This window comes from Chiloscyllium plagiosum, chromosome 3 (genome assembly GCF_004010195.1).
Source record: "Chiloscyllium plagiosum isolate BGI_BamShark_2017 chromosome 3, ASM401019v2, whole genome shotgun sequence".
Lineage (NCBI taxonomy): Eukaryota > Metazoa > Chordata > Chondrichthyes > Orectolobiformes > Hemiscylliidae > Chiloscyllium > Chiloscyllium plagiosum.
The window spans coordinates 118,073,910-118,094,154 of record NC_057712.1 but is presented as its reverse complement, the minus strand read 5'-3'; the positions used below and the strand labels follow the sequence as shown (position 1 = coordinate 118,094,154).

The following is a 20,245-nucleotide window of genomic DNA, read 5'->3' as shown; positions in this document are numbered from 1 at the left end:
CTCCCTCATTATGGGCATTTATGCGGGCATTGGATAGGCATATGGAGGATAGTGGGCTAGTGTAGGTTAGGTGGGCTTGGATCGGCGCAACATCGAGGGCCGAAGGGCCTGTACTGCGCTGTATTCTTCTATGTTCTAAGCAATAAATGCTGACCGGCCAGTGACGCCCACGTGCCATGAGAGAACTTAAAAAATTACACTAGTGCTTCAACGACTTTAACCTGCTTTTATTCATTTATGAGATGCAAGTGTCACAAGAAAGGCAAATAATGAACGTCATTTCTAAACAATTGAGTAGGTTTTGGAGCCATCTCAGAGGGCATTTAACAGTCAAGCAGGTTGTTGAGAGTCTGGAATCATATGTTGGCCAGATCAAACAAGGACAGTAGATTTCACTCCCTATAAGGCATGGTTGAACAAGATGGGGATTTGACCACAATCAAGAAGTTTCATTGTCACTGATGCTGGGAACAGCTTTATATTCCAAATGTATTTAAACTTTCCAGTTGCCATAGTGAATTTGAACTCACACTTCCAGATTATTAAAGCAGGCCTCTGAAGTACTGGCCTCTGAAGTACTGTTCTTCTGTACTCTGACTCTGCACCAAAATTAAATCCCTAACTTTCCAGCTAAACATAGAAAAGGCTGAAACAGAATTATTGGAGAAATTCAGCAGCTCTGGCAGCAACTGCGAAGAGAAAGCAGAGTGAGGGTTTCAGTTCTAGTGATCCTTCTTCAGAACTGAGTTTCTCCAGTAGTTTCTGTGTTTGCTCTGGATTTCTAACATCCACAGTTCTTTTTTTGAAAAAAGATGTCATCTTCTAAACCCATTCCAAACCTTGGCCCCAGCCACAATCTCAGATTGCTGATCCTCTTGGAGCTGATGCTGTTATTTAATCAACCTGACCATGCATGTTATTAACACACTCCAGGGCAGGTGAGGCTTGACCTCTTGGCCCAGAGATAGGACACTACCACTGTGCCACACAACCCTACTTGAGCCACACTTGTGCCACACTGTGACCCTACTTGACTACAGCCTGGGATTCTGATTCTGCACCATCACTAGCAGAAAGGATGCTTTACTTTCACCTCTGTGATATTCTCTCTCTCAGGCTCTATTTCAAGTCTATTTTGATGCATTTTCTTGTCATGTGAAAGTATATTCTGACTAGATTTATTTAAGTTTACAATCCAAACTTTAAACTTACTTCCTGGGATCCTTAGAATAACAGCACAATCCAGACAGGTATCTTTCTTAAACTGGAAGTTTAGAAAAATGTAGAGAAGAATTTTTTTTTTTAAAAACTCGATGCAATAGGTACCTCAGTTTTAATTTTGCGTAATGCCCAAACTGCGTGCAGACACTGTGCGGTGTCATAAGTCACGATGATTGATGGCGCTGAGCTGGAGAAAATGATTTTCAGGGTATAGTCAGCAACATACTGTACTCTTGTGATATTGGTCACACCTCCTGAATGGGAGAAATCAATGAAATAATTCTGACACAAATGATAATAAAATGTTCTTTCATGTCAGCACCTTAATAAATTCACCAAAGATGCTTAGACAGCACCTTCCAACCCCATAATCACTTCCATCTTGAAAGACAAAAGCAGAGATACATAGGAACGCCACCACCTGCAAGTTCCCCTCCAAGCCACTCACCACCCTGAATTGGACATATCTCGCTATTCCTTCACTGTCGCCAGGTCAAAATAGTGGAACTCCCTCCCTAACGGCATTGTGGGTCAACCCACAGCACATGGACAACAGCGGTTCAAGAAGGCAGTTCACCACCACCTTCTCAAGGGCAACTAGGACCAGACAATAAAAGTCAGCAATGCTCACATTCCACAACAGAATAGAAACATGCAATATTAACAATAAGACACAGTTTGTCTAAACTCTTCATCTTCTGAGGAGAGTAAGATGTGCCTTTTATCAGCAGTACTCAAGTCTGAACTCCAAAGAACAATTAACAGCTTTTTATCATATCTGAGGGCAGACAACTAAAACTAGATTCATTATAGAGTTCCATGTAGGACCACAGTCATTAATAATCTAAACAATTTTTTTCTTACAGGTAATAGCTTTCCCCCATTATATTGAAAAAGAGAAATGCAAAACTAGTTAAAATATCAATTATTGCACATTATAGCACAATTACTTGCATTTTGATTGCTCAATGTATCTTTTAAATTTCTTCTTTCTCTAATATGCATCTTTGTTAACTCAGCATAACAACCCTTCTTCTCCAGTTACTCTGAACTCTATCAAATAGGTTTCTACAGTGTTGTCTTATATTTGTCTTTATATTGAACCCATGGGAAAATTTATAAATAGTGTCCTCAACCTGCAACGGTGAGAGCTGGAATAGAATTTGAGCTTTGCTTTTAAAAAACAATCGACACGTCCAGTTTAAATTTTTAATGGAAGCAAGGGAATGGTAAAAGTCTGGAAGGAAACACAAAATGGAGTCACTGGTAGATAGGGTGGTAAAGACGGTATTTGGGATGCTTGCCTTTATTGATCAGTGCATTGAGTATAGGAGTTGGGACATCATGTTGTGACTGTAGAGGACATTGTTTTGATCACAACTGGAATACTGCATTCGATTCTGGTCTCCCCTCTGCAGGAAAGATGTTGTGAAACTTGAAAAGTTGCAGAAAAGATTCACAAAGATGTTGCCAGGGTTGGAGGATTCGAGCTATAGGGAGACGCAGAATAGGCTGGGGCTGTTTTCCCCTGAGTGTCAGAGGGATGACCTTATGGAGGTTTACAAAATGATGATGGGCATGGATAGGGTGAATTGCCAAGGTCTTTTTCCCAGGATAGAGGAGTCCAAAACTAGAGGGCACAGGTTTAAGGTGAGGTGGGAAAGATTTAAAAGGGACCTAAGGGTGCTTGCATGGAATGAACTGCCAGAGGAAGTGGTGGAGGCTGGTACAATTACAATATTTAAAAGGCATCTGGATGGGTACATGATTTGGAAGGGTTGAGAGGGATATGGGCCAGATGCTGGCAAATGGTACTAGATTTATTTAAGATATCTAGTCCACATCGACAAATTGCACAAAAGGTCTATCTCGAAGTTTTACATCTCTATGACTCTTAAGACAAGCATTCCATTGGAGTGCAACGTCCAGCTGGTCTTTCCTCACTACGCTGTCCTTCTATCCTCAATGGGGATTGACAATGTTTTAAATACTTGTATATATGCTCCCAGTCTGACTGCAAGTTGCAATCTTCAATGGCAATCACAACTGAGAAATTATCCATCTTGCGGACAAAAATTCTGATATTTGATATCAAGCAAATTGATGAACATCAGAGTGACTACAACCATTAGAAACGGTTCCGGTATACGAGGAGAGCTTAGTTCTACATTGTGTTGGTACACAACATGGCACAATAAACCTCTGGGGAGATATAATAAATGCGGTTAAATTTGAATTTGGTCCTTCAGTTCTCAACATTTCTCTCCACAGATGCTGCCCAAATCTACCGAGTTTTTCCTGCAATTTCTGTTTGTGTTTCTGATTTTCAGCATCGGCAGTTCTTGGGGTTTATTTGCTTGAGTGTGATTTGAGAGGATAAATAGGAAGAACCCCACTTCCACCAGTACATTGTGAGTGGCACGGTGGCTCAGTGGTTTGCACTGCTGCCTCACAGCAGCAGGACCCCTGATTCAATTCCACCCTCAGGTGGCTGTCTGTGTCGAGTTTGCATATTCTCCCTGTGTCTGCGTGGGTTTCCTCCAGGTGCTCCGGTTTCCTCCCACAGTCCAAAAATGTGCACGTTAGGTGGATTTGCCACGCTAAATTGCCCATAGCGTCCAGGGATGTGCAGGCTATGTAGGATAGCCATGGGAAATGCAGGGCTATAGGGTCAGGGTAATGTTGTGTCTCGCTGGGATGTTCCTCAGAGGGTCAGCATGGACTTGATGGGCCGAATGGCCCGTTTCCACGTTGTAGAGATTCTGTGATTGGTCAGTAACTGAATTTCAGGTAATTGGCAAAAGAAAGGAGGGGAAAAGTGGGAGACATTTTGCATTTCAGGGAGAGTTGTTATAATTTTGATTGTAGTATTTTTAAAAAATTATTTCCTGGGATGTGGCTGGGTCAGTATTTGTTGGATCTAGTTGCCTTTGAACTGAATGGCTTGCCTGCTCCAGACGGCAGTTAAAATTCAACCACCTTACTGTGGATCTGGTGTCACATGTAGGCCGAGTAAGGATGGCGAATTTCCTTCCATAAAGGACACTAGTGGACAAGATTGGCTTTATACGTTTGATTTATAAATTGAATTCTATTTCCACTAGCTGCCATAGTGGCTTTTGCCCGAAACGTCGATTTTCCTGCTCCTCGGATGCTGCCTGATCTGCTGTGCTTTTCCAGAACCACTCTGATCTAAAATAGTGGGATTTGAACCCACTGAGTATTGATTATCCCGAGCCTCTCGATTACTGCTCCAGTACCTTTATCAGATGCCGATTAAAACCTCAAAGCTTGGTGGGAGCCGAAGTAATGGAATACTTATTTGAAGGCCAGTACAGCCACAATGGCCTCCATTTTCCCATAGTTGTCACCGCATTTGTACATACAGTATTGCCATTCTTGAGTAACTCCCGAGCTCATCACAGCTCATTTTCCTCCCCTCCCGTGGGGAATTTATTTCACATTTGCTGGTCCCTCTACAAAAGCAGCTCTCCAGCTTTCCCAAACTGAGAGTGAGAATTCCCAACATCAGGAACTTTGGAGGTGAATTCAACGACTCTATCTGCATCACTCTGATAGGCACTGCTTCCTTGTTTGATCCTCACCATTTAACCAAGACAATCACTCAAAACATCTCCCCCATTATAAATCCTCAGAGGTAAGGCAGTAAGAAAATAAGTTAATAGTTTCGGACTCAATGTCTTTCTCACCTGTTGGCTTACATACAAGAGGTGCAATTTCATCCAGTGGGTGCAGCATGCTGAACATTGTAGGCAGTGGCTCCCTGCAACCAGTAACACAGCAATGATTAACAGAATTGCTGCACCACCACTAAACATTGCATTCCCTCATACGCTAGAGGTTTAACAGCAAGTGGAGACAAAGACGCATGGTTTGACCCGTCTTGAATCTTCAAACCCTGCCATAACTTCTGAATAGAGACATAAATGTTGCAAAACATTGAGCTTAAACACAGCAATGGCAGAGTCAGTACTGGGTGTTATATTAAGCTGCGAGGAGAAAGTGAGGACTGCAGATGCTGGAGATCAATGCTGAAAATGTGTTGCTGGAAAAGCGCAGCAGGTCAGGCAGCATCCAAGGAGCAGGAGAATCGACACATCGGACATGAGCCCTTCTTCCTGAAGAATGGCTCATGCCCGAAATGTCGATTCTCCTGCTCCTTGGATGCTGCCTGACCTGCTGCGCTTTTCCAGCAACACATTTTCAGTTATATTAAGCTGCTCAAAGAAAGCAAGCTGCTGGCATCCACTGCTTTCTCATTTTGGCCAGTAGAGAAGGGGCCCCAATACTAACAGCGATCACTCCTGCCGTTTGCTGGAAAATGCTTGTGAATATGATCAGGTAAACACTGAACATGTTACTTAGTAAGGACACACATACACACACAAATGCATAGAATACATAACAGAAGAAAAGACTGTATCCAACTTAATTGGTTTTAGATGTAGGTTTGCTCGCTGAGCTGAAAGGTTCATTTCCAGATGTTTTGTTACCTTACTAGGTAACATCTTCAGTGGACCTCATGCGAAGCAATGTTGAAAATTCCTGCTTTCTATTTATATGTTTGGGTTGGTGATGTCATTTCCTGTGGTGAAGTCACTTCCTGTTCCTTTTCTCAGGTGGTAGTAGATGGTGTCTAACTCGATTTGTTTGTTGATAGAGTTCCGGTTGGAATGCCATGCTTCTAGGAATTCTTGTGTCTTGGTTTGGCTTGTTCTAGGATGGATGTGTTGTCCCAGTCGAAGTGGTGTCCTCCCTCACCCATATGAGAGTCCGCCGATTTCTCAGCAACAAACCCAAACAAGCAGACAAAATACATCCAGAAAGCCTAGCCACTCTCCCCAGCATTAAAGACATCTCGGAAATGACTGCCAGACTACTCAGACCCCTTGGCATCATGGTAGCCCACAAACCCACCAACACACTAAAACAGCAGCTAATGAACTTGAAAGACCCTATACAGACAATGAGCAAAACTAATGTCATTTACAAAATACCTTGCAAGGACTGTAACAAACACTACACTGGACAAACTAGCGACATGAACACCAACTAGCCACAAAAAGACATGACCCCTTCTCACTAGTATCCTTACATACAGATAAGGAAGGACACCACTTCGACTGGGACAATACATCCATCTTAGGACAAGCCAAACAGAGAACGCACAAGAATTCCTAGAAGCATGGCATTCCAACCGAAACTCTATGAATAAACACATCGAGTTAGACCCCATTTACCAACCACTGAGAAAAGGAACAGGAAGTGACTTCACCACAGGAAGTAACATCACCAACCCAAACATATAAACAGAAAGCAGGAATTTTCAGCATTGCTTCACTGAGGTCCATTGAAGATGTTACCTGTAAGGTAACGAAACGTCTGGAAATGAATCTCAGAGAGCAAACCTACATCCAAAACCTCAACCTGAGCTACAAATCTTCTCAAAACTCATTAATTGGTTTTAATTGGCATCATGATTAGCCCACTCATAAGAATCATCAATTCATTTTGACAATTATTTTTTGCACAGAAGTGGGACCCCTTGTATCACATTTCATGGAATTAAAATATTTTTAGAATTTTAGAATATTCAATGAACAGTGGTGTAAAATGGTTCACCAACCCATGTTAAACTAGATGCCATAATGTAAACCATTAAGAATCTAAAATAAGTGGTTGCAGGTGAGTGAAATCAGGTAACTGGTAAACTGGGCAAAGTAATGGCAGGTGGAGTTTATTCCCAATATGTGCTAGGTGATGCATTTTGGGAGGTCTAAGGGTCTGTTTCTATGCTGTATGGGCCGAATGGTCTGTTTCTATGCTGTATGACTCTATAACGCACTGAAATAAATTTAATTCATACCTTAAACCAGACCTGAATTGAGAGCTTGGTTCCTTTCCATTGATCAGGTTTGTCAGGTTGATGAATAAAGTGCCACACAACAACCAGAAGCAAGTCTTCCAGACTAAAACACAGCTATCTCGACCACACACCCCTCTTTCAATCACTACGGCACTGCATTGATGTTATCGTAGAGAGCCAAATGAAGATGACACCTACCCAACTAATTAAAAGCATTAATAAAGCGACAATATTGGCACCCTGCAAGAGGGAGATCAATCAGGATAAAAGGTTCTGATGACAAGGACCAATCATAAGAAAGCAAAAAAGTGCTAAACTATGGTCAATGTACAGCAGCAACTTTAACAAAATTAATCTCAAGCAAGAGTATAATTTTTAACCACCTACCGCAGAGGACTTAAAGGTGCTTCTTGCACAGGATTACTGCGCTCAAAAATTAACCCATACTTGGTTGCCCAAACATCTGCAACCTGGGGAGAGACCAGACAATATTATTTAAATGAGTAATTTATAACACAAAGTGGTGCATTTTAAACCAGGGTCTGAAATACTTTTAACCCAGTTTGGCATTACACCATGTACTAACATTTACAAAATTAGACAGGAAGTTTCTTTTCTTGATGAGATTGGTCAGGTATATCAAACATTTTCTTCCAACTTAGTTTATTAATGAGAATAAGATATGTCAGTATAATCGCATCACTCAATGCCCCAAAATACTTACGATAAAACAAAACTACTTTCAAGTACAATCACTGTTAATTGTATATTACTTGATGTTGAATTATATTTGTGTGGTGAGCATTAAATGGGGACTCACCTTCACTCACTTATATCAGAGCTTGCTTAAACCGTGGTTGTTGCCTTGTAGCTGTATGATTTATAATGTGTCTCTCTGTCAATAAAAGCTTGCACATGTTTGAAGACTCAAGTTCCAGTTCTATCTGGCTACCTGAGGTGTAATTGTTCAGGTAAATGTTACAACCATTTTACTTGCAACAGCAAGGGGATGAATGGCTAGTTAATCAATATTTAGCAAATCAACTTGAGACCAAAACTTTGGCCAGGAAGTATTTACACAACAGAAACTATCACCTGAAAAGGTAATGGGGCAATGTAGTCCTTCCCGTCCACGGTGTGCACATTCACACAGGATTTCTGTACAATACACACGCACTTCTCTGTCCTCTCTTGAGCTGAAAGAGCAAACGTTTTATCACAAGTCTTGAGCCAAGAAGATAACCAGGTCACAGCAATGGCAATCATAAAGACAAGTCACAAGTGTAACATTACTAGAACAATGTTAATTATAAAGTTGTTTTGGTCAAACATTAGCTCTAGCAATTCAAGGCAGTGGCTCAATACAACTTCCATAAGGGTGATTAAAGATCGAAAATAAATGGTGGCCTTGTCAGCAATGCCTACATCCCATAAATATGTAAATGTTCAACTAGACATCTGACAGAGGCCAGCAATAATTCTCAGAATCACCCCAGATACTCTGCACAATCAATGTTCTCATTTGTCAACACACTTACCCTGCAGTACAGTGTATTTATCCAAGGCCAAGAAATTTAGGTGTGGGTTGTCAAAAGTAAAGATTTGGGGTATTTAGGAAAGATAAAAACTGCAGCCAAGATCAAGTAGATTTGCCAAGCAGAAAACCAGCTCGTCCATTTTAGGCCACCATGTGAAATCTTGGATTACAGGTCATGTGGAAGCAAATAGGAAGAACTCCAAACCAGAGGGACAAGTCTACCCTCCTGAAACCAACACTGTTACAGATATTATGAATGCCTTAACAAAAAGATTTAAAAGGAGAAAGCTCACAAGCTGTATTTCTGTTCAAATGTACTCTCAAAATATTGATACGTGAGAAAAAGGGCTTTGCTGACCCATGTCATGTTGAGCCTCCGTGTGTGCAGGGCCATTCTGATACAAGAAGCATCTCCATTCATAAGAACAGCAGAAAAGCATGTGTTTAAGAAAAAAATGTATCTACACATGGTCCAGTTCAACAAAGACTAAAAAGGTTCAGCGCTCCCTTAATTTTGATATTCTTTGTAATGCTCATGGTGGCAACACTGACATTAACAGAGTTCCAGACAATGCCCCAGCTGAAAGACGGAATGATATTCAGGCAGTTGTGGTGCATGAATGTGTGAAAGGGATGATTATTATTAACAAAGAGGACATATTTCTGGTTTTAATATTGATTAGCTTACTGCATATTGGGAAAGTATAAGACGAGAGGAGATGAGGAGGGGAGAGGAGATTGGCTTTGGTCTTCTTAACTCCCTCCCTGTCAGTTGCAACAAATAATTATAAGTTCTAGCATACAGCATGCATTGGTCAGTGCACTGGGTTGTGACGTTATGATGTGGCTGTACAGTACATTGGTTAAGCCACTTTTGGAATACTGTGTGCAATTCTGGTCTCCCTGCTTTGGAAGGATGCTGCGAAAATTGAAAGGGTTCAGAAAAGATTTACAAGGATATTGCCAAGGTTGGAGGGTTTGAGTTATAAGGAGTGGCTGAATAAAGGGGATATTTTCCCAGAGCTTTGGAGGCTGATGGGTGACCTTATAGAGGTTTATAAAATCATGAGGGGCATGGATAGGGAAAATAGACAAGGTCTTTTCCCTGGAGTGGGGGAGTCCAGAACTAGAGGGCATGGGTTTAAGGTGAAAGGGGAAAAATTTGAAAGGGACCTAAGAGCCAACTGTTTCACACAGAGGGTGGAGCATGTATGAAATGAGCTGCCAGAGAAAGTGATGGAGGCTGGTACAATTATAACATTTAAAAGGTATCTGGACGGCTATATGACTAGGAAGGGTTTAGAGGGATAGGGGCCAAGTGCTGGCAAATGGGACCAGATTTATTTAGGCTATCTGGTCAGCATGGACGAGTTGGACCGAAGGATCTGTTTCTGTGCTGTACATCTCTATGACTTGATAACAAGCTGAGCCCAGATCAACTGCTTAGGTCTGACAGCGACTTGCACTTACATAGTACCTTTAACATAGCAAATGCCCTCGGATACTCCCATCAAGTATAATTTGACACATTACAACAGTGAGTAAAGGTTTGGATCAAGGATATTTTGGTAACAGTACATATTTCCAATCACATTCTTCACAGGAGAGGAAGAGGCAACTTGATTGAAAAATATAAGGTCCTGAGAGGTTAAGGGTACACAGAAATGCAAGTTTGAGGTTACAGTCAGATCAGCCAAGATCTTATTGAGTAGCGGAGCAGGCTCAAGGGACTGAACAGACAACTGCTACTTCTTCCATGCTGTTTGTCTAATCAGGCTGAATAGACACACATTGCAACAATATTTGAACAAAGTTGTTGAATGAATTAGAAGATGGAAAGCAGGCAAGTTAGTATTATTTTCATAAGAGCTGACTGCTAGAAAAATGTTCATTCTCTAATTTTCTCCAAGCAAGGAATGCGTTAGAAGGCAGAGGAGTGGAGCAAACTTGCAAAGAAAATACCTGTTTTTCTTTTCTATTAAACAGAATTGCAAAATCAAAATAGAGACCAAAGGTTTTCATAATAACTTTGGTTGAAAAATGTACCTTCTGTACCTTCAGTCTTGTCTTGTGGAATGCTGAAATCACACCATAGCGCCTAAAAGCAAGACAAAAAAAAAGTTGGTGAGCATCTCATGAGTTAGTTTTGGTTTTCCCCGAATTATTTTACCTTGAAAACCACATCATTTAATGCAAATGCACTGTCCCAGTTTAGAATGCTGGCAGTCTGCCAAAGCACAGCTCATGGTGAGCTGGATGACACAGGAGGGGATGTAAGCAAGCAACGGTTATAGAAAGTTCTCTAGGAATTAAATATACGAGGTGTATACTGTAAGCAGAGACAGAACATCGGTGCACACAAAACTGTATGCAGAGTATTGTGTGACTTCTTCTGAGATGTTTTTCTGAGCAGAGGAGGGGATTTAACAGAGAGGATCAAAACTACTGTTCAATAAAATATGTGAACGCAAAACTAAAACAGAGTTTCGCAACATAGATTCTTAAGAGCCAAATAGTAAATCCCTGGGGCGAGGACATCATCAAATTTACTGCAGAGGGCTTTTGAACAGTAAGTAAGACCATTGTAAATTCACTTGTAAATTTGAAAACAGTGCATCAACACCCCATATATCACGAATGGTTCAATGGTACTTCCTACCACACACACGACACTACAGCCAGAATATCGGTAGTTCTCAATTGACATCCCCACAAAGGAAGTGAAGGTTCTCATCTGTAGCCTGACTTCTGAATGAATGAATGCTAAGACCAAGTCTGAGGAAGATTGACGCTGTCCATATCAAGATAGCTGCACACCCACATTTTTGCAGCAGATTAAGAAATCTGCATCATAGGAAACCAAGCTTTCGGTCCTAAAAACAGGTCACTGAGTGCTGCAAGAGATTAACTATTGCATAATTCTGAAGTAAATCATTTTCTTCAAAAGCATATTAACATTGACAGTGGGAAATGAGAGAATACCATTTGATTTGATTTGATTTATTCTTGTCACAGTGTGACTAGGTACAGTGAAAGGTTTTGTCTTGCGTGCATTACAAGCACTTCATACAACACAAAGTGTACGAAGGTAATAGAACAGAGCGAGGAATACAATGTTACAGCTGCAGAGAAGATGCACAGAAAGTAAGATTTAAAACTTGAGTGGCCCACTCAGAAGCCTTTTAACACCGGGGAAGAAACTGTTCATGAACCTAGTCAGCTCCTTGGGTCTGTTCTGTCACTCACTTCAATCACAGCTGGTCTGTACCTCGACCTCACCTCCCTAATATGCTCACCCAACAAAGTTGTATCCACCTCAGACTTGAAAGCCTCAGTTGTCCGAGCAGGTACAAATTTCAGGGAAGTACATTCCAAGCTTTCAAAAGGCTTTTGACAAGTAACGTGCACTGCCCCACCACGCTGCAGCATTACTGCAATTACTTGGAATTTCCTTGAGGGATTCCCCTGCCTGGTTGATGCTCTGTGGCTGAAAACGGAAAAAAAATATTAACTGTGAAACTTGAAAGGGTTCAGAAAAGATTTACAAGGATGTTGCCAGGGTTGGAGGATTTGAGACACAGGGAGAGGTTGAATAGGCTGGGGCTGTTTTCCCTGGAGCCTCGGAGGCTGAGGGGTGACCTTACAGAGGTTTACAAAATCATGAGGGGCATGGATAGGATAAATAGGCAAAGTCTTTTCCCTTGGATGGGAGAGTCCAGAACTAGAAGGCATAGGTTTAGACTGAGAGGGGAAAGTTATAAGAGAGATGTGAGAGGTAACTTTTTTCACTCAAAGGGTGGTACGTATATGGAAGGAGCTGCCAGAGGATGTGGTGGAGGCTGGTACAATTACAGCACTTAAAAGGCATCTGGATTGGTACATGAATAGGAAGGGTTTAGAGGGATATGGGCCAAGTGCTGACAAATGGGACTAGATTGGGTTGGGATATCTGGTCAGCACTGACAAGTTGGACCGAAGGGTCTGCTTCTGTGCTGTACATCTCTATGACTCCTAAGTGCATCCATCTCACTGAGACAACTTCAGGTTAACCTATATTCAACAAGCTGCTCAAAGAACTCTGCTCACGTTCTGACAACTGTGACAAATTCCACCTCACCAACCGAGACAACTGAAAACTACTCTAAAATGGAAAGTCAATTCATCCTATCTCCAAAAATTAATCCTTTTTTGCGAAATTTCAAATTCTGGACTACGGTCTACATCCTTACCAAAAAATGATCAGTTCTCCCTGGGCCATTTTAATTTGCTGAAACCTATCCAGTTGTTTTTTTGCAATATATAGCTTCCACATAGATTGATGGGTGCCTCCAACTATCTATCCACCTTCAGTGGCAGAGGTAATGATTTAGCTTCATGTCATAGGTATTTGGAACTCTGCCACAAAAGCTGGGGATACTCAGACACTTCAAATATCCAAATCTGAGATAGACAGATTGTGTAAGGGTACTCGTCAAAAAGTAAGAATATAGTAGGATCTAAAAGGCAAAATACATTTGTTCTACCATTATAAATGTTGGGGGGGATCTATTCTAGGATAGAGAACCCACAAAAAGACTATAAGAAAGCATTATCCTATCCTTACCCGGATGGGATGCTAGGTGCTCTTTCCAGGATGTAGGTACTTTGGAAAGGATTGGGCATCTGAGAGACCAACCAACACTGAAGTGGTGAGGACTGGCTTCAGTACCAAATCCTTCAGCAATTGGATTTATACCCTTGTCATGGATCTCAGTAAAGAGAAAGAGATGTGTTTTTGATCAAGCCCAACTTGGTGGAACTTTGTAAAGGAAGGTTCAAAGAAGAGTGTCAAAGGGCAAAAGAGATGCACAGGCTCAGAGACAGTTGGAGAGAGTGAACATCATGGTGGGCTTTTTGGTGAATCAGATTATAATTATTCAACGTAGGATAAGGATTCTGAAGAAAGGAGGAACACGTGGAGAGTCACAGCCTAGGTGTGGCATAAGAGATCATTCGAAAACACCTTTATTTGTTCTTGTGCGGAGCACACACAATCACACAGAACAGCATAGATGCAGATCGTTCAACTCACATGCTGGTGTTTCAATATTCCTTCATCTCCCTCACCAACATATGGGGATTTTGACTCTCAGAAAAGCAAAATTGAAAGAATTAATAAATATCCTCATTAATGATCATTTCTTCATTAAACTTAAAGCTACGACGCACAAAGCACTTTCCTGGACACCACTGCATTTCTATTGGCATGAGGCAAAATGCAGTGGTTAGCAACAAAACTTCTGTTTAAGAAGAAACTTTAAAGAATTGCAGAGAGCTGTCACCAAGTCACCCTGTATTTACTGGTGCACAGTACACTTGCTGGAGTCAGCCAGCTCAGAGTCAGGCCCCTGAACAGAGGAGATTATCTCCTGGCTACATATTTTTTTCCTTTCCTAACAGCTGCTGTGCTTATTTTTCCCCAGCACTTATGTCGTGTGTATACAGGTGTAGGACACAGTGTAGAACAACAAGTGTGTAAATCTTTATTTGTATTCCACCACCAGCAAGAAAGGAAACACCAGAGTAGCTTTTTTCAGTCAGCCAGGACTTTCCTGATTGGCCAGGTTAATAACCCCAATCAAGGATCTCATAGTCAGTAAGATTCAGCTGGTTCCAATCACTACAAAACCCAACATTATCTATTTTTTAAAAAATCCTAAATATGCTTTCTACAGTCCGGTGAGGTCAAAACTAGATGGTTGCTAATACTGCACTTCACGTAGTTCACAGAATCTTAAGTGCTTTGAGATGTGGCTACGCAGAAATGCAAATCATTACAAGCTAAAGCTATTCACAATCAAATTATCCACCAACAGTGTTCATTGCAATAGCATCCATGCATAAAATAGTTCTTGAAGTCATGCATCGTAATCTAGACATTCCAAATTCATTCGTGAGGACTTAATTCCCTCCGTTTGTCTGTTTCATTCTTGAAAGATGCAAAACTGCTTTCTACCACCATCTTGCAAACCCTCTCCCCCTCCTTGCAGCTCCTTGTATCCCCATTCTTTTCCTCCGTTATTCCATGTTGCATTTTCACCAGTCCCCCTCGCCAGCCTGAGAGCCTCGTGTCCCATGCTGCTGCATTGTCAACTCCTTTGATCGCTCCAGTCTGCCACTCACCCGTGATAGGTTTGGTGATTGCCCCTTAAACGGCCAGGAAAATCCCCTGCAACTTTATTGTTACAACAAAGTCTTCCATTGCTTTTGAATGTATTTCAGCTGTTGCAAGTGAGATCGACATTCTTATGTTAGAACCAACCCCAATTCAAGCAGGGTATAGCTGACCAATGGTCTTGAAGGTGCTGCAAACCTCTGTACTACAGTCATTCAACATAGATAAACACAAATTCTACCCCATCAGAAGCAGCATTCACCATTTTCCAGCATTCTGAAGACTCTGGAAGAGTTCCAATGGACTGAAGGGTAGCTAATGTAACCCCACTCTTTCATTAGGAGGGAACGAGAAAATGAGGAATTATAAGTTGGTTAGCCTGACATTGGTGGGGAAAACGGTGAAGCCAATCATTACAAATGTAATATCTGAGCATTTGGAAGGCAGTGACACAGTCCGCCCTAGTCAGCATGGATTACTAAAGGACAAATCCTTGGGAATTTTTTGAGGATGTGAACAGTCAAGTGGACAAGGGTGAATCAGCAGAAGTTGCGCATTTGGACTTTCAAAAGGTTTTTGACAAGGCTCCACACACAAGAGATTAGTAAAGAAAATTAAAGTTCATGGTGCCAGAGGCAATGTATTGATGTGGAGAGAGAACTGGTTGGCAGACAGGAAGCAGAAAGTTGGAATAAACCTGCCCTTAGGAGAGCGGCAGGCAGTGGGGAGTGGGGTACCACAGGATTCAGTGCTGGGCCTGAGCTGTTCACAATATACATTAACAATTTGGACGAAGGAATTCAACACAATTTCTCCAAATTTGCAAATGGCACTAATCTGGGTGACAGTGTGTGCTGTGAGGAGGATGCTAAGAGGCTGCAGGGTGCCTTGGACAGACTGGCTGAGTGGACAAATTCATAGCAAACATAATATAATGAGGGGTTTGGTCACAAAAACAGGAAGGCAGATTATTATCTAAAAGGTGGCAGTTTAGGAAAAGGTGAGGTACACCGAGACCTAGAGTGTCATGGTGGGACGGTCGCTGAAGGTTGGCATGCAGGTGCAGCAGGCAGTGAGGAAGGCTAATGGCATGCTGGCCCTGGCCCTCATAGTGAGAGGATTTGAGCAGCGGAGTAAGGAAGTCTTGTTGCAGTCACACAGGGTCTTGGTGAGGACACACCTTGAGTATTGGATGCTGTTTTGCTCTCCTAGTCTGAGGAAGTACATACTTGCGATTGAGGGAGTCCAGTGAAGGTTCACCAGACTAATTCCCGGGATGGCATGGCTGACATATGAGGAAAGTTTGGATCAACTGGGCTTGTAGTCACCGGAATTTAGAAGAATTGGTATGTGTGTGTGTGTGTGTGTGCGCGTGAGTGAGTGAGTGTGCGCGTGAGTGAGTGAGTGAGTGAGTGAGTGAGTGAGTGAGTGAGAGAGTGAGAGAGAGAGAGAGAAATGTTCCCGATATAAGGGTCACAATCCAAGAATAAGGGGTAAGCCGTTCAGGACTGAGATGAGGAAGATTGTTTTCACTCAGACAGTTGTAAACCTATGGAATTCTCTCCCACAGAAAGCTGTTGGGGCCAGTTCATTAGATATATTCAAGAGAGAGCTGATCCTGGCCCTTGTAGCTGAAGGGAACAAAGAGTATGGAGAGAAATCAGGAAATTGCATGATCATATTGGATGGTGGTGCAGACCCGAAGGGACGAATGGCCTATTCCTGCACTTATTTTCTAATTTTCTATGAAAGAGTCTGAAGCAATCCAAGCTGTGTTAACAGATATCATTGCAAGCTTCTTCAACCTTTACAAATAGACGTTTACCTTGTTTGTACATGAAAATTTACAAGTAAGGGAACAAACATATTTAAAAGCAGCATTATGTCATTTAAGTCTATGAAAAGTAAATGCGATAAATCATGGCCTTGCCTGCAGGACTGGGCTGTCCACTGTAAATGCCTTATAAACGGAAGAGGCATGGTTTTTACTTCCTCTGCTCCAGATGACCATGTTACCAGCCACGTACAGCTCTTCATCATAGTCCAGCTCTTCACCAATGTCACAGGTGCCTTTCCTTAGATGCCAACTCTCCTGCAACAAGACAAATTTTATCAACCACAACTAGAATCATCCTCACATTAAAAAGACAATATTCTCTTGGAGATGTGTTTTATAGCATTTCTAAATCAAACTGGTGATGCCATGAATTAGATAATTTGGTTCTACACATCGACAATAACCCCTCAGAAGTGTTTTCTTTATAATTTAAACGATGAATTAGTGCCTTGCAAAAGAACAAGAAAATTTTATATATGTAAACATATTAAGAGGAGGGTTATTTGTGTTGGATTAATGGCTTTCTACAATTGGTCTACACACAAGGAAAACCAAATGAGCTTTTACAGCATCCCAGAAGTTATGAACTGGAAGTTCATTAACATATCAATAAACTTTTTTACAATTTTACAATACATGCTGTGCTCAAGCATTATAGTATTACATATTTCATTTCAATAATTTTCAGTGTTAAGAGGGACCAGATGAATGATGAAAGCAGGGCGGGGGGGAGGAGGAGAGGGCTTCATGCTCATTCTTTGTGCCTTCAGTAACAATCCTAAATTTAGGAACCGGTTCCTGGTTTATTAACCAGTTACTATTTGCAACAACGTGCATTATCTCATGCCGACAATGTAGTAAAACATCCCAAGGTCCTTTGAAGAAATATTATCAAACAAAATTCAACTCCAAGCCACATAAAGAGATATTAAGTCTAAAGATTTAAATCTTGCACAAGGCTTCAGGGATCACTTTCAATAAGGGGAGAAAGGTACTGAAGGGCAGAAAGGTTTAGGAAGGAAATTCCAGAGTCTAGGTAGTGAAAAGGCTCCTTACGGTGGAACTTCTTAAGTACCACATGTGCAATAGGTTAGAAGTGCAAAGGTAATATCATCATCAATTCATAAGATAAGCAGGCTAAAGACAACACGTCCAAGTTTGCTAATTGCACAAAATAGTAAAAAGTTTGTGCGAAGATTTGTAGCTCGGGTGCTCGTTGTTGTGGTTCTGTTCACCGAGCTGGAAGCTTTTGTTGCAAACGTTTCGTCCCCTGGCTAAGCGACATCATCAGTGCTTGGGAGCCTCCTGTGAAGTGCTTCTTTGATGTTTCCTCCGGTGTTTATAGCGGTCTGTCCCTGCCGCTTCCGGTTGTCAGTTTCAGCTGTCCGCTGTAGTAGTTCAGGTCCAGGTCGATGTGTTTGTTGATGGAGTTTGTGGATAAATGCCATGCCTCTAGGAATTCCCTGGCTGTTCTCTGTCTGGCTTGCCCTATGATAGTAGTGCTGTCCCATTGGTATCTTCAAGTAGTTGTTGTGCTTTTTGGATGTAATCAGATTTATCTAGGATGACCGTCATTCTGCCTTTATCTGCTGGTAGTATGATTATGTTATTATCGTTTCTTAGTGATAGTAAAAATGTGAGTTGAGAGAATCATGCAAATATGGAAATGAGGAGCAGGAGCAGGCATTTAAACTTTCAAGCCGGCTCTGCTCTTTCATAGGATTGTGGCTGATCATCTACGCCCACGTCCCCCCCCCAGAAAAGATGTTCTGGCTATGGAGGGAGTACAAGACTGATTCTTGGGATGGCAGGACCAAAGTATGAAGAGACATTGGATCAGTTAGGACAATATTCACTGGAGTTAAGAAGAGTGAAGGGTGGGATCTCAGAGAAACCTACAAACTTCTAACAAGACTGGACAGGGTTAATGCAGGAAGGATGTTCCTGATGACTGGAGCATGCAGAACTGGGGGTCACAGTCTGAAGATCTGCAGTGGACCATTCAGGGTTGAGATCAGGAGAATTTATTTCACCCAGACAGTGGTGAGCATGTGGAATTCTCTGCCACAGAAAGCATCTGAGGCCAACGCATTACATGTTTTCAACAAGGAGTTAGATAATTGTTCTTAGAGCTAAAGGAATCAAAGAGAATGGGGCAAAAGTGGGAACAGGGTAGAGGAGTGGATGAAGAGTCGTATCATATTGAACAGCAGAGCTGGCTAGAAGAGGAGAAAGGCATACTCTTGCTCCTACTTTCCATGTCTCCAGTGTAGTTATATGGCTGGCCCAGATCAGTCTTTGGTCAATGATACCAGGATGTTGGTAGGGGGGGATTCAGCAATGTTAGTCCCATTGAATGTAGAGAAGTGATGGTCAGATGCCCTCTTGTTGAAGATGGAAGCTGGCTTGCAGTTGGGTGGCATATTTGTTACTTGCCACTTTCCAGCCCAAGCCTAAAGAAGGTAAAGCAGTCTGATGAGCCAAATAGCCTACTTGTGCTACACTTTCCTTAATTCCTGTGCAGATTAGCCCACCAAGCCTGCTCCACCATTCAATAGGGTCATGCCTGATCTGATTATAGTCAAAGCCTCCTTTTCCTGCTGCATACACTTTCCCATTATTCTCAGTAAGTTTCGAGCTGGAGGGGGTGAGTGATGGGGAAAGGGGTGAACGATTTCAAAAGAAGGATAAAACAGTTCAAATCAAGGTCCTGTCTGATAGTGAGGACAATTCAGGTATGTAAGCACAGTGGCAGTGGCGGGGGTGGGGGGGGGGGAGGTAATAGTCAACTCTAGTGGGAGCAAAAGAACCATTGAAAAGTTTCAGGAGGGCTTGAGCCGCGCCAGGGAAGGTTCTGGGTGCTATCACCGAGGAGGAGGTAGGTAATCTTGCCATTCAAAATCACACAACACCAGGTTATAGTCCAACAGGTTTATTTGGAAGCACTAGCTTTCAGAGTGCCGTTCCTTCATTGGTCATTTACAACCTAGTGTTGTGTGATTTTTTAACTTTGTACACCCCAGCCCAACACCGGCACCTCCAAATCAATTTTGCTAGTCGTACAGGTATGTGGTCAGAAATTCAGCTCAGGGACAAAATATTTGCTCTACCTACCACTGCCACATGGTGGCAGTACTGCGTGATACATTGTAGCAACTCCTTTGATCACATTGGCTAAACCCTCAACCTCTCCCAACTCAAAAGACAAAGGCAGCAGAACAATGAGAGGACCATCGCCTGGAAACTCCTCTCTAACCCACACACCACCCAAACTTGGTACAATTTGGAGATACTGGTGTTGGACTGGGGTGGACAAAGTTAAAAATCGAGGTAAAAACAATGAATGCAGATGCTGGAATCCAGATTCTGGATCGGTGGTGCTGGAAGAGCACAGTAGTTCAGGCAGCATCCGACGAGCAGCAAAATCGACGTTTCGGGCAAAAGCCCTTCATCAGGAATAAAGGCAGAGAGCCTGAAGCGTGGAGAGATAAGCTAGAGGAGGGTGGGGGTGGGGAGAAAGTAGCATAGAGTACAATAGGAGAGTGGGGGAGGGGATGAAGGTGATAGGTCAGGGAGGAGAGGGTGGAGTGGATAGGTGGAAAAGGAGCT

General features: G+C 42.1%; 1 protein-coding gene across 1 annotated transcript in view; it reads right to left on the bottom strand.

The window, feature by feature from the left end:
- The window catches only part of anapc1 (anaphase promoting complex subunit 1), a 202,231-nt gene that overhangs the window by 178,147 nt on the left and 3,839 nt on the right, over window positions 1–20,245 (bottom strand). The window contains exons 2-7 of the mRNA XM_043675393.1: window positions 16,730–16,891; window positions 10,692–10,743; window positions 8,204–8,304; window positions 7,496–7,578; window positions 4,932–5,005; window positions 1,327–1,475 (exon numbers count right to left, since the gene is read on the bottom strand). Of these exons, the coding sequence (XP_043531328.1) occupies window positions 1,327–1,475; window positions 4,932–5,005; window positions 7,496–7,578; window positions 8,204–8,304; window positions 10,692–10,743; window positions 16,730–16,891 (621 nt within the window). The remainder of the gene's footprint in view (window positions 1–1,326; window positions 1,476–4,931; window positions 5,006–7,495; window positions 7,579–8,203; window positions 8,305–10,691; window positions 10,744–16,729; window positions 16,892–20,245) is intronic.